This window comes from Martes martes, assembly GCF_963455335.1.
Source record: "Martes martes genome assembly, chromosome: 6".
NCBI lineage: Eukaryota > Metazoa > Chordata > Mammalia > Carnivora > Mustelidae > Martes > Martes martes.
In genome coordinates, this window is record NC_137893.1 from 54,100,487 (window position 1) to 54,127,618 (window position 27,132).

Here is a 27,132-nt window from a genome sequence, read left to right on the forward strand (position 1 = left end):
TTGCTTTTAACTTTCTTTAGAGTGGAGAGTTTGGAATTTTTATTCCTGCCTATAATGACAAAGAGGAGAAAACTGACAGGAGAGGGAGAGGTTTCACAAGGGTTGGCGGAACCAGAGATGAATGCTGGAGTTACACAGCAGCACTCGAGACTTTAATCATGACGATAATATTGATCATGAAAGGGAAAACCACAGACTCTGAGCCTTCAGATGATGACATCCTGGATTAGTTCTCTCAAACTCAATAGTTGATGAGGAAACAATATATGTCTAAGTACAAAATTTATATATATATATATTTTTAATTAATTAACTACATTTATATATATTTATACATATGGTGTTCTCATGCAGTTAGTCATCAAGCAGAAGGACTTCATCAAACATTTTTTGCAACAAAAACCTGGACAATCCCATTTTACTAAATGAATGTAGGACAGTGTTCTCTAACCTTTTATGAGATTTGTACACCAAAATGTATTATATATGCAGTTTATAAATGGACAAATGCTGAAGGTAGGCATGTATACAAAAGTGACTGGGAGGGAAAAGATGATGTAAAAATTAAACATTTACTGGATTGATAAAAAAATGTTTAAAGGGTTCATTGGACTTGGATAGTAAATGGTGATGACTATTTTCTTCTGCTATACTAGAGTTAAAACTTTTCTTGTAGTTAAGCTACCAGATAACTATATGAGAGAATAAAATTCCAGAAATAAGGTAAAAAATTATTATATTCCTACTTATATAGGTAATCTTGAAATGGTTAAAATAGACCCTGGGGCTACAGAGCCTTGGGTTATGATTCCAAGCCTAGTACTAAGAACATGACCCTTGGCAAGTTATTTAGCTTCTCTATGAACTAGTTCCCTCATCTGCAAAATAAGGATTAAAAAATTACTTCCTCTCTTGGAAATTAAAAAATACTTTAAGACAAATGAGAATGGAAACACAACATCCCAAAATCTTTGGGAAACAGCAAAAGCATGTCTAAAGGGGTAGTTTATGGCAATACAGGCCTAACTTGAGAAACAAGAAAAATCTCAAATGAACAATCTAACCTTACCCCTAAAGGAGCTGGAAAAAGAGGAAAAAACAGAGCCGCAAATTAGTAGAAGTAAGAAAATTATAAAGACTAGGATGGAAATAAATAAAATAGAGACTAAAAAAAAAAAAAATAGAAAAGATCACTGAAACTAAGAGCCAGTTCTTTGATGAGATAAACAAAATTGATAAACCTTTAGCCAAATTAAAAAAGAAAAAAGAGAACTCAAATAAATAAAAGCAGAAATCAAAAAGAAGTAAAAATCAACACCAGAGAAATACAAAGGATTATAAGAGACTATTATAAAAAATTACATGTCAACAAATTGGACAACCTCAAAGAAACAGATAAATTCTTAAAACACACAATCTTCTGGGGCACCTAGGTGGCTCAGTTGGTTAAGTGCCTGCCTTTGGCTCAGGTCATGATCCCAAGGTCCTGGGATTGAGTCTTGTGTTGGGATCTCTGCTCAGTAAGGAGCCTGCTTCGCCCTCTCCCCACCCATCATGCTCTCCCTCTCTGAAACAAATAAAATCTTTAAAAATATATATATAATCTCCTAAGACTGAATCAGAAAGAAATAGAAAATCTGAATAGACTAGTTGCTAGTAATGAAATTGAGTCAGAAATTGAAAAACTCTCAAGAAACAAAAGTCCAAGACCAGATGCTTCATAACTAAATTCTATCAAACATTTTAGGAGGAGTTAATACCTATCCTTCTCAAACTATTCCAAAAAAATTGAAGAGGAAGGAATGCTTTCAAATTTATTCTGTAGGGCAGCATCACCCTGATACCAAAATCAGACAAAGACACTACAAGAAAAAATTACAAGCCAATATCCCTGGGTGAACATAGATGCAAAATTCCTCATCAAAATATTAGCAAACTGAATTCAGCAAGATATTAAAAGGATCAAGTAGGATTTATTCCAAGGATGCAAGGATGGTTCGATATCTGCAACTCAATCCATGCGATACATTGTATTAACAAAATGAAGGATAAAAATCATATGATCATTGTGGTAGATGCAGAAAAAGCATTTGAAAAAGTACAACATCTATTCATGATAAAACACTTTCAACAAAATGAGTATAGAGGGAACACACCACAACATAAAAAATGCATATATTACATATCCACAACTAATAATATCATATTCAACAATGAAAAGCTACAAGCTTTTCCTCTACGATCAGGTACAAGACAAGGATGCCTACTATAACCAGTTTTATTCAACACAGTATTAGAAGTCCTAGCCACAGCAATCAGACAAGGAAAAGAAATAAAGGCATCAAAATTGGTAAGGATGAACTCTCACTAACAGTTTCACTATTTTCAGATGACATGGTAATATATATAGAAAGCTCTGAAACTCCACCAAAACACTACCAGAACTAATAAACAAATTCAGTAAAGTTACAGGATACAAATTACTATACAGAATGCTGTTATGTTTCTATACACTAAGAACGAACTACCAGAAAGAGAAATTAATAAAATAATCCCATTTACAATTACAAGAAAAGAGTAAAATAGATAGGAATAAAGGACTTATACTCTGAAAGTTATAAGACACTGATGAATGAAGTTGGAGATGAAAGAAAATGAAGGGAAAATATACCATGCTCATGGATTACAAGAATTAATATTGCTAAAATGTCCCCACTACCCAAAGCAATCTTTACCAAAATACCAATAGCATTTTTCACAGAACTAGAACAAATAATCCTAAAATTTATACAAAACCACAAAAGACCCTGATTAGTTAAAGCAATCTTGAAAAAGAAGAACAAAATGAAGGCATCACACTCCTGAATCTCAAACTATCCTATAAAACTACAGTAATCAAAACAGTATGTATGGGCATAAAAATAGACACACAGATCAATGAAACAGACTAAAGAGGCCAGAAATGAACCCACCATTATATGGTCAATTAATCTACAATGCAGGAGACAAGGATACACATTGGAGAAAAGACATCTCTTCAATAAATGCTGCTGGGAGAGCTGGACAGCTACATGCAAAAGAATGAAAGTGGACCACTTTCTTACACTATACAGAAAAACAAACTCAGATTGGATTAAAGACCTAAATGTGAGACCTTAAACCATAAAACTCCTAAAAGAAGACATAGGGAGTAGCTTCTTGGGTGTCAGCATTAGCAATATTTTTTTTGGATCTGTCTTCTCAGGCAAGGGCAGCAGAAGCAAAAGTTAATTGGCACTATAACAAACTAAAAGCCTTTTGCACAGCAAAAAATATATACATATATATATATATATCAACAAAATAAAACGATAACTAGTGAATTAGAAGATATTCACAAATGATATACCCAATAAGGGGTTAATATCCAAGGCACATAAAGAACTCACACAACTCAACACCAAAAAACAAAGAATCCAGTTTAAAAATAGGCAGAGGGCTTGAATAAACATTTTTCCAAAGAAAACAAACAGAGGGCCAACAGATACATGAAAAAATGCTCAACATCACTAATCATCAGGGAAATACAAACCAAATCCACAATAAGATAACACCTCACACCAGTCAGAATGGCTAGTATCAAAAAGACAAGAAATACCAAGTGCTGATGAGGATGTGGAGACAAGGGAACACTTGTGCATTGCTGGTGGGAATGTAAATTGGTACAGTCACTATAGAAAATAGTATGTATGGTCCTCAAAAAATTAAAAATAGAAATATCATATGATCCAGCAATTCCAGTTCTGGATATTTAGTCAAAGAAAACAAAAACACTAATTTGGAAAGTTATATGCATCCCCATGTTCACTGCATCATTACTTAAAATAGTCAAGGTATGGAAGCAACCTGTGTCCATATATAGATAAACTGGTAAAGAAGATGTGATATATATGTGTACACACGCACACACACACACACACACACACACACACACACACACACAGAGGAATATTATTTAGCCATAAAAAAGAATGAAATCTTGCTGTATGTGACAAAATGGACAGATGTAGAGGATCTTATGCTAAGTGAAAGTGAAGTACGTCAGACAAAGACAGATACTATGCTATTTCACTTATATGTAGAATCTAAAAACAAAATAATTAAACCAACAAAACAAAAACAGACTCTAAATACAGAGAATAAACTAGTAGTTGCCAGAGGGAGAGTGTGGGGGAAGGGGTGAAAACATTGAAGAGGAATAAGAGGTATAGACTTCCAGCTATAAAATAAGTAAGTCATGGGTACGTAAAGTTCAGCACAGAGAATATAGGTCAATAATACTATAACTTTGCATGGTGACAGAAGGTTAACTACATGTACCATGATGAGCATTGCATAATGTATATAAATTCCAATCACTACAAGACAGGTTGTACACCTGAAACTAATATAATATTGTATGTCAACTATCCTTTAATTTTAAAAAATGATTTCCTCTTCCATAGGGTTTTACCAAGACTAAACTCGCATGCAAAATTCTTTTTTTTTTTTTTTTTAAGATTTCACTTATTTATTTGAGACAGAGAGGGAACTCGAGAGGGGGAAGGTCAGAGGGAGAAGCAGACCCCCCGTTGAGCAGGGAGCCTGCTGTGGGACTTGATCCCAGGGTTCCATGATCGTGACCTGAGCTGAAGGCAGTTGCTCAACCAACTGGGTTACCCAGGTGCCCCGTACGCAAAGTTCTTAGCAGGATGCCTGTCACTAGGAAAGGACAGACACCAGCTATGGACAGTGCTTTTATTTTCCTTGAGTTGCTTAGACCAGCTTATCTATCAGATTTGGGACCACAACATACATGCATGAAACAACCCCCACATCCTATTTGTTACCACCTGAATTTATCATTGCTGTCACCAGCTGCTTGTGTGGGGACCCACAGGCCAAGTGAAGTGAAGCAGGAAAAGATAGCAACCTTCAGAGATCAGGTTGGTCTCGGGTGTCATGAACTGCAGAAGCAGCTGCAGAGGTCCGAGCAGCATGGGCTTTCCAGCCTGACCCTCATCTTCTCTTGCATGAGGGCTTTCTCCCTCCATTCCCCACTCCCCACCCTGATCTTTAGGTTGAACGGGCATTACTCTAATGAAATTTAAAAAATACAAAAAAAAAAAAAAAAGATAAGAGTAAAAATCTCTTGAAAGCTCACCATCCAGAGAAAACACTACTATCCTTCCAGGCTTTTCTCTGTACACACATATCCCATACACACAACTTCATAAGAAGTGTGATCGCACAATCCTGGCCACTGCATGTCTGTTTTTGTTCTCAAGAATATATTTCTAATTCATTCAATAGAGATCTAAGTGTTCATTCTTAGCAGGGCTCTAACCTTAAGCCATGTGTTCTGCGTGCACACAAAATGGTAGTAAAAAGTGGTTCACAGAAGAAAATACTAACATCTGCCTTTAAATAATGATTTAGATTAAGAATGGAGGTGAGCTGTGAGATTAAAGCAGATTTTAAAAACAAGTAAAAAATTCAGAGGCTCTTTTTTTTTTTTTTTTAAATGAAAATCCTGGCAAGAAGGAAGCCTTGGGCTGTGTGTGCTATGTGGCACACACCCCATTCCCTAAATGGCTATTACTTGTGGAATGTGAAACTCGTGGAATGAACTTTTAATAAAATGAGAACTCGCCTGTAAACCTCAGTACATTTTCAGGATTTAAAAACCTTATTTTATCTAGATCACAGCTCTTTCAATCTTGGCATCAGAAAGTTATTTCTGAATGCTAAACAAGTATGAAAATGGTGGGTCTGCCCTCAGTCTTGCTTTCCCGTGCCAGGCTGGGGGTGCATTCTGGAGGCCACACACGTGTGAGTCTGTCTCCTCTGGATGCCACCATGTTCCTGGAGACCCCAGGGGTCTACAGACCCACCTAACCAAGGCCCAACTTCAGGGGACATTCAAGGGACCTTAATCTGGAAGTCTGACTTTATCATTTCTGGGATCCATTTCCATCCTGGCAGAAGTAATAAGCATGGATGAAAAGATGTTAACATACCAACATTATTTTTACTTATTTTTGTATTCTTCTTATTTTGGCTACTGCTTAGGAAGTCAAAACAGTGTTTTTGCTACTCCACTCCTAGATAATGAAAATACAGTTATAGTAAAAAAAAAATCTGTCACATTCTGCTGGCTGACGGAGATTATAGTCACAATTTTGAACTTGGAATAGAATTGATAAAAATGGATTGAGCCTGAAAGTGGTCTAAAATGATCTGATATGACCTGATCATTTCTGGGCGCTCTGGCTGGGGGTGGGGGAAGAGGGAAGGGTAAAGAGCAGGCTGCAGGGGTGGGGGAAGGCAGAACCAGGATAGCTTCACATGGGCAAGGGGAGAGAATCCAGCAAATACAGAATCCAGGCACGGAGGATACTAGTAAAGAGGCAGGCAGGATGGCCCCCTCAACAAGGTCAAGGACCCTAGGCAGATTAAGGAGGTGGTCCCAAGCCAGTTACCAAGGATCGCGTCAAGAAGGCAAGTTTATATGAAGTGGGCCTGGGCTCTCCACTAGATAAAATCCCATTTATCAAACCTGAAACCCTAAATAGTGTCCCAACATGCCATTGAGACAAGCAGTTGATGGGTCCCACACAGCCAGCCTCACCCCCTTTCCCTGCAGAATAGAGAGAGAAGGGGGTGGTTCGCTTGACTCCTCTAGGGAGAGAAGTACAGTTAGTGGTGCAGGAACCTAGCAGGGCATCCATACCATTCTTCTCCCCCACACCCACTCATCTTCCCTTCCAGTTTATTTTCCAAAGAAAATTTGTTTTTACTCTAAGATGAGTTACAACAGTGAGTCATCATTACATGAATAAGTAGCCTTTATATAATAAGCCATACCACTCTCTGTAGGCCATCAGCAGTAAAAGCAACACAGAACATGTCCAGGGACATTGTTTTCTCTAGATTCATGGCCTTTAAAGCAAACATGGTCCCAAGAACAGCACCATCAGCAACACTTGAGAGATTGTTAGAAATGCAAGTTCTCAGGTCCTACACCAGACCTACAGAATCAGATACTCAGGGGTCTGGGCCCCGCAATCCGTGTTTTAATAAGCCTTCAGGAAACCCTGAGGCAAGCTCAAGTTTGAGAACACTGGCCGAGTGGAAGAAACCTGGGCTGGGAGCCAGGAGACCTTTTTCAGATTCCAGCTCTGGATTCCATGGTCCAATTCAGTGAAATTTAATGAATAGTCACGATGTGCTACTGCAAGGGTGTGGGGTTGCCAAGAGGAGCTAGACATGGTTCTTATCCATGGATGGTATCGAACTTTCATATTCTTTTGCTCCTTCAGGATAGGGCCTATTTTGTTCTGTCGCTCTTGTTTTGTTTTGTGTTTGTATTCCTGGTGCCCGCAGCATCACGAGCCCCCATATATATGCAGTGGACCAAGTGGCAGAGCCAGTCACAGCTGTGATAAATACCGCTGGGCCATTCATCAATAATTGTAATGTTCCTCCAGTCTAGTTAACACGAGCCACTGTTTATTTAATGCTTATTGCATGCCAGGGGCTGAATGTCATTGATCAGCTCATTGGATACTGCTAGATGTGCTGTACTGTGGGTAGTATGGTTAATCCCACTTTGCACATCAAAAACTGAGGCTCCTAGTATTACATAATTTGTCCAATGTCATACAGTGAGAGTGGCAGAGCCGGTGATGCCCCCAGGAAGACCTTGTTCCAAAGCTTATAGTCTTAACAAATAGTAGAGTATGTCTTCGAATCCCACAAGCTCAAAAGCCGACTTCGAGATAAATTTCCAGCCTCTAAGCTTAGTGGGTGCTTAAAACCTTACTTTGTAGGTCATCATCATAAGTGGTCCAAGACTGTCTTTATTATTCTCATTTTCTGGTATATCGTTTGGTGTTCACTGAGCTTAAGAGAGTAAATAGTGGTGGGGAACTCCACTAAGAGGTCACTGGACTATTCTGACCCTTAAAAATCAGGCCAAAACTACTTATAGGTTCTTCTCCTCACTCTAAGTCAAAGATGAACTTGATGTCTTTCATCTATTTTCCTGTAAACAATTCAGGGCCAGGAGGGCTCTGGTTGGGATTGTTGGAGGCTGTAGGGACTGAGAAAAGGAAAGGGGATCTATGCCACAGGCAAAGACCTTACCTTACTAGGAGGCGGTCCATGATCATCCAAGTAAGTGGAATTTCCTAGGGGAAGAAAGAAGAAAGTTGATGAATCAATACTTTTAAAACCAAAGTGATTTTAGAGCAAAGTCATTGAAAACAAGTATCCTAGGTATATTCCCGTTTAGACAACTGTACCAAAGAACAATGGGTAATTAATTGCCAGTTTGGTGGGATTTTGTTGATATCACCACACTCAATTACAGGTCCAACAGTCACAAACACTATACATACGTTGGTGTGTGTGCTCACATACAAATGCGGAAATACGCACCACTGTCCCTCACCCAGTATCTGTTGAGTTTACTGTAGACCAGTGGTTCTCAAACCTCAGTGTGCATCAGAAGTACCCATGGAGCTTGTGAAACACAGACTGCCTGGGCCCACAGTGTCTCTGAGAATTTGCATCTCACAAGCTCCCAAGTGATGTTGATGCTGCAGGTCCTAGAACCAGACTTTGAGGAACCCTTTACTGCACTGTTCTCTACTTTGTCTTGACTGTTGATTTTCCTTGGTCTTTTCAGTCTCGCTTGCATTAGAAGCTTGATCTGTCTTTATGAATAGCCGCTTACTGGCTTGTGTGCCTCAGAGGGGTTAGGACAGAAACCAAAGGTGACTAAGTTCCTTTTATGTAGCAGGTACTCTGCTCAGGCTTTCCAGGATTTCATTTAATTCAAATATTGGAGGTGGGTTATAATTATCCTTACTTACAGAGGAGGGAACAGAAGCCTAGAGAAATCCAGTAATTGGCTCAGGGTCATCCCCTGTTAAACTGCAGAAAAGACAGAAGACTGTATTTTCCAGAGTGTGCCTGGGCATCTGCTGCTCATCTGAAAAGCCTACCTACCGGCTTTTCCAGAGCCTGGAAATGGACAACACAGCCTGGGCACTGAACCTGCAGCCCTGGGCACCGGCCTAGCAACATGCTTGAGACCATGGGGGAGCCAGTGATGTGCTCGTATATTCAGAAGCTCCCTCCAGGGAGACAGTACTTGTCAGTCAGGGGAAATTACCTCCACAAAAAGTGAAGATGGCGTCTTTCTAACACAACAAAATAAGGACAATATTAGAAACACAAGGATACCGAGAGAGAACAGTAGCTTAAGGGATAAGGTAAAAGTCCCAGCTGAAGTAGATGAAAGGTGCTTCTTTAGGAGAATGCAAAAGTGACTTAAGGAATTGAAATAAAAAGAAGAAGTAGGGGACACCTGGTTGGCTCAGTGGGAAGAGCATGCAACTCTCGATCTCGGGGTCGTGAGCTCGAGCCCCGTGTTGGGTGCAGAGATTAACTATTTAAATATATCAACTTTTTTTTTTTTAAGGGAGAAGTAGAACTTAAGACAGAGACAGTTCAAATAGGGAAATTTATCCAAAACATAACAAATAAGTGGGTTTTGTCTTACAGGGTTTTTTTTTTTTTCCTTTTTCCATACCGGGACATCAGCCATTCCTCTTTCTTTGTAGTCTTCTGATCTATCACCCACTTGATGGCCACAGTGACTGTACCCTAATTGGCTAGTTGTATATAGTAAAGGGACAACAGAGTCCAATTTTTGTGTCTGAGACACACAGACACAAACACCTGGCATGCGCACGATTGGGTTATTTCCAGGAAACTTCGAAATGTGAATACGAGTAACGATTTGTTTGATCTTAATTATCGCGCTGCACTCTACTGAGAACACACAGAAATAGAAATTTATCTGACTTAATAAAGAGGACATGTATGAAAGAATCCAGAAAAACAACTGCCTCAGTCTTAAGAAGTATTCAGAGCTACTGCTACGTAATATAGTTGGTATGGCTGTGGGAGGGTCTCATCACCTCACCCTGTGAATGTGTCCTTCCAGAAGGGACCTGAGAAAGCCCTTCAAACTGCAGCCATGTTCTCCAGGTATCAGTCTCAGGGACCAGACAACTCAAACAACTAAGTGTTTTCTAAAATACTAGAAGATTCCATAAGACACAAAGTTCCTAAAAATGAATGACTTGAATGTCTGACTGCCCCCTCACACTCCAGACTTGGCTATGCATGGACTCCTTAGCACCTCAGCCTGGATGTCTACAGGCATCCCACACTTGGCCAGTCCAAAGTCTTTATTTGCTGCAATTCCCCACCTCCTCCCTCCACCACGAACTGCCACCCCCCCCCATCCTCCTTATCTGGTCACACAACACATCCTTTCCCCTATGGGCTCCAAAGCCCAAAAGTCATCCTTGATCCATTCTCCTTCCCTTACCCGACCTGTACCAACCCAGTCACAGGTCCCATTGGCTCAGCCTTCAAATCATTACTCAGATCTGATCACTTCCCACCAGCCCCTCTGGGTCATCTGAGAGAACCCTTGCATCTCTTCACTGATTACAAATTTGCTCCTCTACCCATGTACCAACCAGAGAGATCTTTTAACCTTATCCATCAGGCCATGTCAGCTCTCTGTTTCAAACCTATTTCCCTAAGAACAAAATAGTCAACTCTTTCCATGGCCTATCCCCCGACATGACCCAGGCCCTGCCCTCCAACCACACCCACCGCCAGCTGCAACAGCCTTCTCTCCCTTCCACAACACACTGACCTGTTGTTAGCTAGGGACCTCCTCAATTAGTTCTTTCCTCTGCAAGAAAAAACTCTTCTCCACCCCCATCACTGAGGCTTAGCTCAAATATCCTTCCTTTCTTCCATCTCCCTCTTATCTTCCCTCCTCCCTCCTCCCTTCCTTATAGAAGACCTCACTTCTTTCTTTCTGCAGAGAAAGGGAGAGGGCTGGCCCCTTTTGGTCCATGCGCCATGAGCCCTACTGTCTTCTCCACCAGCAGATCCCGAGTGCCCCTCCACAGGTAGGTTTATTAGAACACAGAGGCTATAAATGTTTGTACTTTTAACAGAGGTACAGAAAAGGGAAAGAAAAGCTCCACACATTTCTTTAGTTGGAGACAGCGGGTTTTTATTCTCCTGGGGTCTAACTGTATTATTATCTGGTATATAGGCAGAGCTTTTCATCCTAGGAGCTTATGCTTTCATATTGCAAAGTAAACAAAACCGTCAGAATCGTCAGACCTGAAGCTGGTAACTTGTCGTCTGTGGAGATCAAAGGAGGAGCCCTGTTACCCAAGTGAGCCTCTCTGAACGGGCTCCCTGTCACCAGACAAGGTCTTGCTGCTCTGCCTCATGGAAGACTCAATGGACGGTGTCTAAGTGGGGGAGGAAGTCAAACGAAAGACCCCAGGCCTTTGGGCTTGGAGTTCAAGATGTAAATTCAGGAAGAAGAGGCAGAGGAGGGCTGATGAAGGTTCTGGAGCCAGGACAGAGGACAAGCACTTAGCTGCCACACATCTCTACGTGCCCTGGGAACCCCAGTTTCTGATCCCAGGTGGCAGGACCCTGTGAGGCAGTATCTTTTCTTTTTGAAGGCTAATAAGGGCATATCATTTCATTTCTTTCAGAAAGTAACCCACATCTTCAGAGCTCTGGCTTCATCCTCCTTTTCATGTCTTAAGTCTTTTCTTTGAGAATCAAGGGTTATGGTATCTAGTCAAAGTAGAAAAAACAGAAAGGCACACCCTACAAGTTTCTATTCCTACCACTGGGCACATTTTTCAGAAAGTCTATCTCCAAACTGCCAAGAAATCACTAGCTCAGGGTGGCATTGAGCTAAGCCTCTCACAGAAAGTCAAGCTTGTCCAGGATGCTGAGGTAGGAACTATTTGAAGCCTTTGAACGTGGAGACTGGTCTACATCCTGACGGTGGTCATGGTTACGTGGCTCTGTATGTGGGATAAAGAACTATACATCAAAACCAACACCAACAGAATCCTCATGGTTTAATGATTTTTCAAATGCCCTGACTAGAAAGCAGGTGATCTCAGACTTTGCAACTAGCTAAATTACAACACATTCTAAATCTCGCCCTACACATCTAGCCCTTCATGATGGAGACCTCCCTGGGAGGTGGTAAATAGAACACAAGAGACCGTGCGCCAGTGTGCAAAGGAATTAAATCCACGTATGTGGGAGTTACAGCATATGTACTTACTAGAGCGTATATGGATGACCAGGGTCTCTGCGGGGCTGTATGCCATCAACGTCTACCTACTTCTGCCATCATACAAACTATTTGCAACAAAGAAGCATTTTAGGAAATTCGTGTGAAGTCTGATCCTAAAAATTAGGAGGCCAGGGGTTGTGACCAGGAATCTGAAGATGCCTGACGGGTTATAATCGTAGAGTTGGGTTTTGGTGGGCGGAACCAAGGCGTGTTGACCGTACAAGAGCCATCCAAGTCTTCGATGACAAGAGCAATGACATGAAGAGCCAGATACAGTGTATACCGACAGAAACAGGCTTCAGCTCACTTTATAATAGAGACCATCCCCAGCAAGCATCATCCAACTCTGAATAAATTCCTTTGCCTCCTCAAAGTTTTCCATGTACACATCTGTTGAAATGAAAGAAGGTCCCGAGTTATTATGAGGTGTGTGTGAGGATAATTTCATTCTATGAAAAATGCTCAGAGCACTGCCCGCACACAGTAAGCAGCTAGTCTGTTTGCTAGCAGTGCTACTTACACTACTCGCTGTACTAACTGTATGGCCAGCAGGACCGGCAGCAGGTGCAAAACCCTCCTTCACGGTCTCGCCATCCTCCCGCTCACCTATTTGCAATCCTCACTGTGCATTCCATTCGCCTGCAATATTTTTAAGAATGTGGATGCCAGGCTCTGACCTCATTTAGTCTGATTTTAATTTGAAACAAGTCATTTAGCTTTTAGCATTTCCTAAATTTCTGCAGGTCATGCTAATGTCTTGACAGGATTGAGAACCCCTGAGCTACAAAAGCACAAATTAGTGTCCTTCATAATTCAGGCTGCACTTTGCTTTCCAGAAATAAAACATAACAGATGGAATTCAGGCTGCTGTTAATCAGGGGTCCCCCCCTCCCAACTACTATTTCTAGTGAGAGATCAGGCCACACGAGCACCACATCAAATGGGAATGTTGGTGGTGAGCTGAGTCACAGAAGGACCCCCAGCCTCAAGATGGCCACCAGGCATTTCACTGCAAGCAACTGCTCGGGGTCCGTAACAAAACTGAAAAGGGCCCTAGCCAGCTCACGGGCTGCCAGAGGGCTGGCATGGGCACTTCTGGGCAGAGGGCTTCCCCCCAACCTACATGGGTTGCCCAACTTTTGTGGGTCTTCACAAGTCTTTTCAAAAATAATTTTTAGAGCCTGCAGTTTCAGGACGTATTATTTCTGCAAACAATGCTTAGTACATGTTGTCCCGTTGAACCTCTTGTTTCAAAGCAAAAAGGGGAAGGAAAAGCCTAGCCTTCCATCCCCAGAGTTTCCCCAGACCTCACTCAACTCAAACAACTAGAAGGTATTCTGTCAGCCCTGGAGACACTCATATCTGACCCCTACACGCACTGTGAGGGCCACAAGGATCTGAGAGGAGGAAGCCTCCAGGGGATTCCCACCCAGTGAGGTGCCTGTCTTGGCAGCCTCTGGGCCTGGAGTGGAGAGGAGCTGGGGAAGCTGGCCAACACAGAGGAGCTTGGGGCCATGCCCACATGAATCCAACAGAGACCAACACAGCTGACAGAGAAGAAATTTGCTAGAAGCACTGATGTGAAGGACTATTGAACAGAATTAGCCATGTGTTATAAATAGCAACAGTCACTCTTCTGTGTGAGAGGGAGAGAGACAGTGGAAAGGAGCCCCAGGGTAATCATTTAATGGATTCGGTAAGATACTGCTAATAGCACTGACTGTCACTGGTGACACTGGGTCCCCCAGGGGTGATGGAATACTGCAGGCTGCAGAACCAAAGACCTGGGTTCAAATCTCAGTCCTACCTTTTACTCGTTGAATGGCCTTGGGAACATCACTTAATTTCCATGAGGCTTAATGTCCTCCTTTGCAAGATGAGGACATTAATAACCGAAGTGACGGTGTTGTTTCAAAAAAAGAAACAAGACACATGTAAAGCATTCAGCACAATTCCTACCTGGCATGTGCTCATCTTATATTATCTGATTTTAGCATTCATATTCAATTTTATCATTTTATTTATTTTTGAGGAAATTAAAGAGAATCCTGAGGCCGGGGCATAGTTTGTCATAGTAAGGATGAATATTGATATAAAATAATTATTTGATATTTCCTATTCCTTTCTGATTCTATCTTTGATCTGTCTTCAGAAATATACAAAAAGTTCCCCCTAGTTGTTTGAAATACCTCTGGCAATGTGCAAGTGAATTTACAGAAACTTGGTGGCCTATAATTTATTCTTGACTCTTTAAGTCTTGCATTAGCAAATCTATTTTTGCCTGAGTTGGTCCCTGAAGAATAAAAATGTTTTAATTCTAACCCTTCTTACAGAAACCATAATATGCATTAGTGTCAGTGTCAAAAGAGCTGCCTCTACACTCTGTCAATTTCGATCAAACACCAGCAGCTCTTTGCAGAGTCTTTCTTTGGCCCCTTTTAAAATCATACTTCTAAGTGACTGAAATCCTTTCCTTTATTATTCAGAAGCAGCCATTTCACACAGGGTTCTGGTTACCTATAACACAATCATATGGCTGGCATCTCCCCCCCCCCAAACCCCCCACCTCCGGGAGTCTGGGCCTCTGATAAGACACTGTTAATGAAGGAGTCACTGTTGAAAGCAACACTGCAACCCCGCCTTTGTCCTTGCCAAAAAATTATGTTAATGCCACACTTTCCACCATTAACTATGGGTTACATTTCTCTAAGAGGCAGCTGTCAGCACACACCAGCCGTGGTTAACAATGAGGAGTTTGTGTGCTGAGTAAATGTCTCCAATAGCTCCATTTATTATAATTAACACAGTCCCAAAGACACTGTAATGGAGGAAAATTGCTTGCACAGCTTTATTTAAGATTTAATAAAATTATTTTCCACTGAATTAAAACAAATGGTTTTATTAACTATCAATACTTAAATACATTTACAAAAATGCCTTTCCAAAAAAAAAAAAAACAAACCAAAACTTGAATATTTACTTAACCAGTTAGCAAAGGCACAAACAGCCTGAAAATACTTTCTTGATGCTAAATGATAAAAATGAGCATTCCAGACACTGAAAAACATATCCGAATTAAACTGTTACCAAGTATGATTTAGAAAGTGGTTTCCATTTCAAATAAATTTTAAAAGAGAATTAATGTTCTTCTCTTTGTATCTTCAGGCTCAAAAACACTGCTTTGTTTTAGAGTACAGCTCTCTCTCTCTTTTTTTTAAATTAAATCTGAATATACATCTTAGGATGTCAAGGGCACATTTGTAGATGGAAATTACCTTTGGAATCCAATGATCAGTGCACCACTGCTGTAATAACAACCTGAATATAAATATGAATTTATTGCCAAATTAGCTCAGGGATTCATCATAATCATATATGATCTTATCCAGGTAGGAACGGTGTATCAAAGAGAGATAGAATCTGCTAGGTTTCTGTTTCATTCCCTGAGATTTTCCTCCCAAAGTAATGACTACGGCCATGCCCCCGTGTAACTCTAACATACCCATTAACTCAGCAGCCCCAGCCCCACACTGGGCAAGGCTCTAACCAGCAGCCAGGTAGGATTTCTTCCATCAGAACATAGTCACCGTGAGAACGGACACTTGCCATCACATGCTTATTTCTCAAAGCACCCTGATAACTACAGTGGAAAAGAGGCAGGATGCCGTGGATTAAGAAACAAAACAAGGCTTAAACAATCAGCATCTGCATTAGCATCACCAGTAGTTAGCACTGACATTGATTTAAGCACAGTGAGAAGTATTCTCCAGACCTCCCCCATTGAGTTCCTATAGCAAGCATAGTATTACGCCCATTTTACAGCAGAGGAAGCCGAGGCACAGGAAGATGAAGAGACCTGCACCATGTTGCACAAAGAGAATCAGCACGAGATCCTGGTTGTGGCCACAGCTGCCACGCCCCCTGTCTTGCCCAGAGACCCCAGCCTGAGGGCCACAGTATGCTTTGAGTATGCCTGAGGCCCTTTGGCTCCCATGGTACCTCGGGCTGGGCAGTCTGGGGCTGCTGGGGATGGCCTGGGCAGAGCAGGGTCTGAGATCTTTGAGGAACATCTGGCCCAAACCAGCTACATGGGACCTCAGGCATGTGCCAATCCGAACCCCACCCAATGACAAGAGGCCTGTGTGCTGCTGAAGAAAGGAATGTCTTGGGATCCCAAGGAGTGAGCACAACACTGGGGGAGGGGGGGGCACGAGGGGACAAGTTAGGTGGGGCCCAGATTCCAGGGGCAACTCAGAACCTCTGGCTACCTCGGGTCCTTTCTAGTTGATGTTCTATTTTAGTGGGTCCTGCTTAGCCAAAGGATGGTCCACTTTGAGTGTGTGACCTTTCTGCCATAATCTTATTTCGAAATACCTGACATAAAAAAGTTAGCTTGGATTAGAAATCCATTCACATGATTGCAAAAGAAAATTCCACATTATATTTGTCAACTACAGAAAAGAAAAAGCTCTGCTTGATTCCTTGAATAAATTGGAATCAACATTTGATGCTGATGTTGATAAACAATTGATGCAAAATTTTGAAGGGTAGTGTGGTGGGCTGGATAATGCCACCCCCCCCAAGGTTACTCACAGAACCTGTGAATATGTGACCTTACATATTCCCACAAGAGACTCTGCAGATGTGATTAAGGTAGGGATCCTGACATGAGAAGATGAGCCTTGATTATAATCCCTAGAGTCCTTATCAAAAAGAGACAGGATGGTCAGGGTCAGGAGACATGATCATGAGAGAGGCTGATGGGATGTGCTTTGGAGACAGAAGGAGAGGCCATGAGTCAAGGAATATTGACAGCTTCTATAAGATGGAAAAGGCATTTTCCCCTAGAATCTCTAGAGACAATGCCACCCTGCCTACACCTTGATTTGAGCCCCTGAGAACCTACTTCAGATGAACTGTGAAATAAGGAATTTGTGTTGTGTTAGGCTACTAAATTTGTGGTAAATCGTTAAAACGGCAACAGGGAATTAACACAGCTCTTAAAATGGTTTTACATTTTAAAAACCACCTCTTTATGTGAATAAAGTTTCTTGTCAGTGGTAATTCTCAAGAACTTGGAAGAAATTTTCATCAAAAAGACTATATAGGGAATTGGAAGAAGTCTGAAAACTAGCTCATCACTCTCAATGATAAATTTGAAATGTTTCTATTTGTAAGTCTTCCGTGACTCCCAAATTTAATACCTCCCCTCATATTTGTATCTTGTTTTTCTAATAAGTATACAATAAAAGGAAAATGTAATGAATGCTTTCATCAAGCCTCGGAGAGATAACCCCCATCCTCGCCAGTGGACTTCAGTGTGTCATAAAAACATCATCATTTTCAAAGTGTTTCATGACTGGAAAAGTTTTGTTAACAAACACACAGAAGATCAATCAAATAGACTGATGTCTTTGAAAAGGGCTTCAGTCCGATGGAACTGCCATTGCTCTAAGTCTGGAATTCTTTGGCTTTGCTATCAGAGCTACTATGGGTCACATGCCATTACACACACACATGCACAGACACACATACACACACACACACACACACTCTCCAGATGATTTCAGAACAGAAAATCACCACAGATAGATAGTCTAACCCCTCAACCCACAGAGGAAATAGCTGAATCCAAAAGGTCAAATAATTAGGCCAAGACCCATGGCTAGTTATTAGGTTAGTAGCAAAGGTTAAGAATAGACCCAGGTTGCTGATGCTCACACCACAACAAAACAATCTTACCGCATGCCATGTGTTCACCCTAAACATCATTTTTGGCCTTGACCACCTTGCCTACTCTCCAAACGTAAGCTGGAAGGGCTCTGTGCTTTTCTTAGGTCATCAAATTACTTCTCCATGAGGAAAGATATTTCATGATTGAGATAATTAACAAAATATATGCCTCAAACACAGAAGATCATCCCCAAAAGGAATGGCTGAAGGGAGTTCACAGCCTCTCGAGGCTCATGGCTAATTCAGATGCTCGAATCTCAGCACGTTTTGTGGAAAGAATACTTGGGAATCAACTTCCATAAATGAATGAAATGCACATGAAATGGCGCCCTGTGTAGAAATGTATGTGAAATACCTGAGAAAATACAAGGGGAAAGGGACAGTGGAAGGTGGGTGTGATGGAGGAATCAGAGTCAGGACACTCCCAACGTCACCTGTTGTACCTCACGTTCTTATCGAGTGCCTACCCTACGCCAGGCACTGTGCTGGGCCCTAAGGATACAGACATGAGTAAAAAGACAGGATCCCTGTCACACTTTGCCAGTTTGGGCTGTTATAACAAATTACCACAGGCTGAGTGTCTTCAACAGGGCCTACTGATTTCTCACAGTTCTGGAGGCTGGAAATCAGTGATCAGGATGCCAGCAAGGCTGGGTGTTGGCGAGGGCCTTCCTCCCAGCTTGTAGATGGCTGTGGTCTTGCTGATCCTCACATGGAGGAAAGCGAGTTCTTGTCTCTGTCTCTGTCTCTTCTTACTGGGTCACTGATCTCATCAGGGGGGCCCTACCCTCATGACCTCATCTAAACCTGATTACCTCCCAAAGGCCCCACCTCCAAGTACCAGCCTATTAGGAGTGAGGGTTTCAACAAAGGAACAAAGTCCCTGACCTCAAGGATGAGAAGCAGTAAAGGATGAACAAAGAGCACTCCAGGCAGATGGAGAGCAGCCTATGTTGATGGCCCAAGTCAGTGAGGAACCAAGAGAAGACTGTAATAGACGCAGCTTGGCAGGGAAATCAGGCACAGCTCCGTATGGGCGGAGTCTCCCCAGCTATGCCTCAAAGAAAAGAGGGACAGGTGTCCTGAGACAGAGTACTGGTGCTGGCACTGGAAGTGCGACACTCGGAGGCGGGCATGGCATCAGCAGATCCCTACACGATGGCAAGTCCAAATTAAAGATGTCCTCATGACCTTAAAATCAAGATCAGAGATGATGTGTAATTTAAGAGGCAAAGGGAAGTTTCTGCAAAGATGCCAAGGGCTTTGGGGCACGTCTGCAAGGAGCTAATGTTGTGCAGGGCTCCCCTACATCCTCCCAGCAGCCCCCACCTCTGACCCCATTAACCATGGGAGATCAGCAGGGCAGAGCAAGGATCCCCCCCCTCACCAGGAAGGAAGCTGAGCCCAAGATCACACAGCTGGGAGGTGTCAGAGCTGGACCAGGATTTCATGGGAACCCCAGTCCACACTGTTTCAGGGTTCTGCATACCATGGGCAGAATGGAGGGGTTTCTGGGGCCACAGCACGTGAGCCTGGAGCCAGAATCCAGATGGGAAGAAGTCCACGAGGACAAGAGAGGGAAACACTGTGGGAAAGTCATTAGCGGGTACTAGTGGGGAAACACCTCGTGCTGGGTTATGGACCAGTACTTGCTTGAAGGTCAGTGACAAAGCATGCATATTTTCAAATGGATAAAAAAAGCTTTTGTGTTTCTAGCTGCGTCCCTGCTTGATGGGTGTCCCGGCCATAGCCCGGGGCCACCGGTAAACGAGCGTCTGTGTCTTCTATATTGTAAATGAAACAGTCCTATGTTTGACAGAAAAATTACTTGTCACTTGCCAATTCCCTTCATGCTTTAGGGAAATGAGCATGAAGGAACATTCTACGGGGTGTTTCAGCTAAACGGCACTGAAATGATATGCATGTGAGAAAGAGATCTGAAGAGTTGCTCGTAAATGCTGATGTAATTTAGAAAGTGTGCCGATGAAATGAGTCTGATGGCAAAGTCGTCTGACACAGATGTGGTTGTGCACACAGAACTATCCCATCTGGGATTATACCTTCATGTACACTTTCAAGTAACACAAGGAAGAGATCATCGTTTCTCCTTTATTAGGTCTTCAGATGTCAAAGAGGATTTTTAAGAGAGCAGCAGAAATTATTGAAATCCTTCAGAGCAGTAATCCTCACAAAATTAACTAGCAATCTAACATATGAGCCTGGGGGTGTTTATTAAAAAAGAGGGTGTTTCAATAAATTCATCATCTCTCCTTTTTCTATCACCTCTCTAGTTCTATTTTGTATCAGACTTAATAGGATTTCGGTGAGATTTTGTGGTTCATAGAACTGTAATACTGGAGGATAAAACAGGATTCTTATGGCTCCATATGTTACTTCACAGGCACAGATAAACACACCACACACACACACACACACACACACACACACACCCCTGCAAACACAAAAAGGCCAAAGAAGTGCTTAAAAATCAGAAAATCCTTGCCAAAGATGAACTGAAGGTACAGGGAAAGGAACAGGGGGAAAGAAGGTGGACTTTGCAGCAAAACAGTCCAAACGAGCAATCCACTAACTGGAATGACCTTGAGCAAGGTCTTAAAGTTTCTAAGTGTTACCTTCCCCACAGGGAAAGCAGGAAGAATAAAACCTACCTCACAGGATCAGGACGGATTAGAACTAGCCTTTATAAACTGCTTGGCATGTACACAATAAAGTGTAGCTCTTATGATTATATTCAAAATAAAGCCAATTTAAAGACATGGTGCATTAAATAAAACCTCTTCCAAGTGATCACATACATAAACATCAGTCCCAGGCACTGAAATATACATCCCTCGTTATGCACTAGAATGGCCCGTCATTGTCTTCCTCCACATTTTTCAGGATTTATGATGGGAGGTTATACCTGGGCATGAATGAAATGTAATTTTTAAAACCCTGGCAGGATTTAGGTATTCCTATGCTTTTTTTCTTATTCTGAAAGATAAAGTGTACGGGGGTCATAAATACTCTTCAGCACATAGTAGATCGGTTTCTTTCTCTAGCAAAGTCTTAGTTCTGCCTTTCAACAAAATGAGTTGGGGTGGGGGGTGCTTTCCTGGACCCAGGAAAAGGAGTCCTTCCTAAAAGCTCGACTGTCTTGAATTCATCACAGATCTGGAAAAATAATGCCTCTCAAAGTCCCAGTGAGTCACTCACTTTCCTGAACCACTAAAAGGTTGAGTTGGAGGACAAAGACAGATAGTCCCATAGCAGAGGCCAGCGCGAGGTCTCCTGGAAGAAAACCGGAGTTCGTTTTGCATCAAAACAAATGGATGGTTTTTCCTGGTTTTCACACTCATGAATTCCAAATATATCAGAGCCTACTCAACATCAACTTGCTTGTTGGAAAATTGCTTCTTAATAAAAAAGAGTTTTCTCCAATAGCAGAAAACATCAAACAAATAATCTATGCCTCCCCAAAATAATTTAACTGTCATGGTGCACCAAGAGAGCTTTAGCTCATCGAAGGCAGAGCTCTCAGTCTGAAGAGTTGTTTGAAGTGGAATCGGGGCTCGGAGAAGCTGAGCAGTGGCAATGAAGCAGGTGCTGATCAGTCCCGGTCTGAGACTTCAAGGATCTGCCTTTGCTGAATGGAAGGAGGTACCTAGTGACCTCCCCATCTTTCTTCCAATTCTCAGATTCTTTGAAGACCTTTTAAGGCACAAGCAAATGAAACTGCTCATCTCTCAAAAATCCCTAATTTATCAAGCAAATTTCAATCATATGAATAAGTGTGAGTACTATGCATAGGGATATCAGTGACATCACAAAGACATTTTAACTTGGGCATGAGTCTTATTAACACAGAATTTGACAAATGAGATGGCTATAAACACTATATATACACAACTTCAACACTGCCTTTAAAAAAGGTAGACTAGGGAAGGGAAAGCCAGTTAATGCAAAATGAGTGTTTCAGGAGCAAGTTCATGCCAGGCAATGGAATAAGTGTCATAGGTTTTTCTCTATTTCCTCTATTGTGATGTAGCCTAGTTCCATGAAGATGAGAAAGATTACTTTCAGGACACAAGGACTGAAGTTAGAGTTGGGTATGGAAGAATCAAAGGATCCTTGTTAAGGATTTTGTAGAGAAGGTTTTACAAGAGAAGCCACAGACCAGGTGACAAAAAGAGTAAGACAAGACTCTGGTTAATCCAGAAGCCTTCAGACTCAAGCAAAGCCACTACAAACCTAAACAAAACCAAAAACCAAACCATGTTCCGGGAGGACCATAGAAAGATAAATCATAGGAGAGTATGTGAGTGCTTTTATATGTAACCAAGAATAACTGAAGAAACCGCTCAGCAATGGAGAAAGTCTATTTCATGATGGTGTAAAGGGGCACTGGAGCAAAAATAACTTGTAAGGATTATAAAAATACTAGTGTAGGTTATAAATAATATGAGAAATTGAATATGCTAATGGAATCGTGCTGATGAAGGCTGGAAACAGAGAATTAGGTTAGGCTAGCTAATAGAAATATGGAGCAGTGATAAATGGATTTTTAGGTAGGGAGCCCTTGATCCTTGCCTGAGGCACAGGGAAAAAGGGAAAGGAATGAGTATTTATGTGCCAATCATGGCTCACGCATTAGGCAAATCATTACATGTAACTCTCTCATTCAGTGTTTAAGTAGATACTGTTTCCTCATTTTGTAGATGAGGAAATGACGCCCTCAACTAGCCGATGGCAGGACTAGTATGTTTCCAGAGCCCAATGCAGGCTTCCCCTTTCTATTCCAACCCACCACACACGACTGATTCTTCTCCCTGTCACAGCAATTATGTAATAGCATCAGGGATTGATGCCTTTCAAATTAGTGGAAAAAGTAAGATTCGGGGCCCCATCATAGGTTTCTTAAAGCATGTTATTTTACTTTTCACTGATCACATGAAATAACCCATGTTATCATGGGACAAAGTAGGAAAGAATTTTAAAACTCCCTTTGTACACATCACACATAGATTCTAAGGTTCTAAAAATCTTGTCATATAAAGCTGTGCGTATAAGAGATTTTTGTCTAGGGAAGATATGCATGTTGATTGAAAACACTCATTCTCTTTTTTAAGTAAGTTCCATGCATATTCCCAAGAACATTTAAATCAAGTTTCCAAAAGATGGGTTTTTTGGTGGTGGTTGTTGTTTTTAATTTCTTTTTTCTTTTCTTTTCTTTTTTTTATTTCTTTTCAGCATAACAGAATTCATTGTTTTTGCACCACACCCAGTGCTCCATGCAATGCGTGCCCTCCATAATACCCAACACCTGGCTCCCCCAACCTCCCAACCCTGCCCCTTCAAAACCCTCAGGTTGTTTTTCAGAGTCCATAGTCTCTCATGGTTCATCTCCCCCTCCAATTTCCCTCAACTCCCTTCTCCTCTCCATCTCCCCATGTCCAAAAGATGGATTTTATCTAAAAACCTAGATGGAGTGTTTTATGGCCACTTCTCACCCATTCAAATTTTAACCACACAAACCCCATCTTACTTTTTTCCCTAAGTCTATTTTCAAAAACTCCAGGCCATGCTCATTTGTCCCTTCTCTGAATTTTCACTATGAGAGAGGGAGATGGAGAGAAAGAGAGAAATACATTTATATATGGGTGTGTGTGTCTATGTATAAAATTTTTATTACTGTTTTTTCAGCCTGGAGAGGAAGGGTTACACCAGTCCCAGATAGCAAATCGATTTTGACGGCTGCATGTCCCATTTCACTTTGGCATAGACCCAGTTGGTCTAACCACCAAAGTGTTCTCTCTCTTTACATCCTGTATACTAAAAATAAGAAGTAAATGACTTTCCCCCGAAAGCCAAGAAGTCTAGAAAATAACCAGCTTCTTCCCCCGCCGGACCTCTAATCACAGAATTAGGGGCCATACTGAAAATTCAGTGCTCGATTTGTTTCTACAGGGAGTCCTTCCGAAGCTTTTAAATACCACGAACCATGCCCCAAAACACACTCGAGAGATGATTTCAAAAGTGGGTCCTGCCGTGGCCTGACCCCAGGAATCATTCTGAGCACCTATTCCAATCACTAATGTTACCAAAAAAATCACTTAAATACCAGCAGAGAAAGGGCTGTTTGGGGGCCAAATTCTTCCAAGAGTAGCTACCCTGCAATGTGCCACCCCAAACAAACAGTCCCCCAAGTCCCCTGTGGACCACCTGTACTTTATCAAAACATCCAAATGGCACTCACAAGTAGAGGTCAAAGTAACGTTTAAAGTTTAAAGCCAACACAGCATTCACGATCGTGACCTGACTTACTTCTCAATCTAAATATTGCCAAGTACAAAGAAGCATTTTTTTAGAATTTAGTTTATCTAGATTTTAAACCTTTTATGAATAAAATGACAATATATATCCTGTGAACCAAATTTATAAATATTTTGCTTAGCACTCCCAGAGAAAAGACTCATTAGCCTTTTGGAACACTCTTGGTTTCGCACGTTGAAGCACTGTGTGCTGAGGGAAAAACAAGAGGAACCGGAGGAAAGATTAATGACCTGTTTCACTGCCCAGGGAACTGGACTCTAGAACATCTTATTCTCTCCAGTGGCGGTTTTTTTTTCGTTTGCTATGAATATGGATTATGACATTTTCAGAGACAGCTGAGCATGAGTACTAATTCATATAGCAATACCTAACCCTCCCACCCGATTCTTGCCCAGTGCTTTCTCAACCTCAGCAAGTCAGTGAGTGAGTTTGCTTTACACCGATCGTTCCACAACATCACTGCAAGTAAACACTGCTCTTTGCAACCAGTATGTACTTGGACTTCTCCCATTTTTACCCAGGTTCTGGATTCTCATCTGGAGAGTGTCCTTGTCCACAGACAGGAGAAATACCTCCCACGGTTTCCCAACCACTAACCACCCAGGCCTGGGTCAGACAGAAAAAAGAAACAGAGGTGGAGAAGCCTTGCTATGCTTCCTCCTCTTAAAGCATCCAGGAAGTTTGTAAAGGGTAAGAGCTCCTCCTGGACAGCTGGAATCTGGGTCCTGGCTTCACCATTAACAAGCTGTAGAATACTGGTCACACCCCGTAGCTTCACGGAGACTCACCTCCTTCATATGCAAAGTTGGGTTAAGATGAGTATCACAAGCGTCTGAAGTTAGGGTGTAAACACTCTGTTGTGGGTGTTTCTGTACTTCTTTGGCCCCTGCCTGCAGCTGTCTAATTATACTTATCAAACTGTGTCAATTGACTGACTGACTGACAGACGGACTGTAAATTCAGAGGCAGGATGAGTAACCCATGTTGGCCAAACTTACAGCAGAAGTAATAGTTAAGCCGTGCCTTAAAGGTTAGATGTGATCCAACTCAGACATGATAAAGGGAAGGGCATTTACAGCAGCGGGAACAGCAAAAGCAATCACCGTGATGGGCGTTGTCAGTCTGGCTAGTATGGGTCCCAAGGGAACATCCTGCATACCCCAGGAGACAAAATTGTAAAGGAAAGATGAACATAAGAGCATCTGCAGCTCTCCTTTGAGCATTCTTACCATTTGTCGTGGACCTGTGTGTGAAAATTTACAGTTGAAGCCAGGTTCTGTTTGCTGAATATGTTCACCAATTTCAAGATTCTCCTAATCAAGTTTCTCACAGAAATGATCAAAACCTCCCCAAATGTAACATGACATACTATTATACCTCCATTCTGTCCTTCAAATATGAAAAAGCATATATAGGGGCACCTGAGTGGCTCAGTTGGCTAAGTGTCTGCCTTTGGCTCTGGTCCTGATCCTGGGGTCCTGGAATCAAGCCCCGCATGGGGCTCCCTTCTCAGCAGGGAGCCTGCTTCTCCCTCTCCCTCTGCCTGCCACTCCCCAAGTTGTTTTCTCTCTGTGTCAAATGAATAAATCAAATCTTTTTTTAAAAAAGCATACACACACACATACACACAAATATATATATATGTAGCACACAGTTCTCATTGTCAGTGTTTCTCCAATAATCCAATTGTAAGGCATTATTTACTACAAAATGTTATCTCTGGGGATCGGAAAAGGAGGAAAAGGAGAGAGTCAGGGATTACACCACAGTCATGATTTTAGATCCCAATTCTTAGTCAGCTCCGGTATGAAGACCAACCTGAAATGCAACTTAGGGCACGTTTATACTCGTCATTCTGACTGGTTCAAAGGCACTGCTCCTGACAGAGTCCAGCGAGTAGTTCATGTACAAATACTTGGTTTACCTAGAGAATCCTTGATATTTCACCAGAGATTACATGGGGGAACCCATGCCCCAAGTCTCATCCCGCATCTCGGAGGTGCTACTAGGCCTCGGCTATTTTCGTGAGTAAAGGAAAAGCCCCCATTATGGACACTTGCGGACATAGCAGCCCTGTGAGTCCATCTCAGGGGGAGCTGCTTCCTAGGAATACAACTTAGTTTATATATACCTTGATTATGATGCACAATGTTCTGCTCATGGTTTGGTTCTGGCTTTGTTTATCTGTTTAGCATGAATCATTTCTGTGCATGTTTACCAGGTTTCCTTACATCATGATAACCGAAAGTTATTTTTCAAGGTGGTACATAATTTTGTTAGGATAACGAATGTTGGAGTTTCCCCCTAAATACAAGGGAGAACTGTTTCTCCTCTCGAATGACATTTTTTGCCAGGTCTGAACGATGCCCTGGGCGCCGGGCTGTGTGTGCACGCATATACCTGCCGTGGGACCCGTGGGCTCGGCCTAGGGGCACACACCCTGCCCAGCACTCCAGCTAACCTCTTTGTCTGAGAATCACCTTTTCTTCCAAAGTTATATGATCAGTAGTGAACAGCACTCAGGTGAAAAATGCACAGATTTCTCTACCTGCGCATATATAACTGATGAAATTGAATTCTACCAACACTGCTTCCAGACTCAAGTTCCCACCTGCCTCAGATTCCTCTTTACTCTGGTTGGAAACTCCCACTTAATTGTCTTAGGTTACCTGGCTCTGAGGCTCCAAATAGATCTTCACCACGTGAGCAGACACCTTTCCAGAAGGTGGCACGTTCCTGCTCTCCTGCCTGTCCCCACGGGTCTTCCTTCCCTACCTGACCTTCACAATAAATGGTATGTCTTGAGTTAGGATGCTCTTGTGCTGTTGGGGAGG

General features: G+C 42.0%; 1 protein-coding gene across 1 annotated transcript in view; it reads right to left on the bottom strand.

Moving 5' to 3' along the window:
- UST (uronyl 2-sulfotransferase) overlaps positions 1-27,132 on the bottom strand; it is a gene marked incomplete at its 5' end in the record, with an annotated part of 290,034 nt that overhangs the window by 169,337 nt on the left and 93,565 nt on the right. The window contains one exon of the mRNA XM_080806450.1: positions 8,167-8,210. Within this exon, the coding sequence (XP_080662576.1) occupies positions 8,167-8,210 (44 nt within the window). The remainder of the gene's footprint in view (positions 1-8,166; positions 8,211-27,132) is intronic.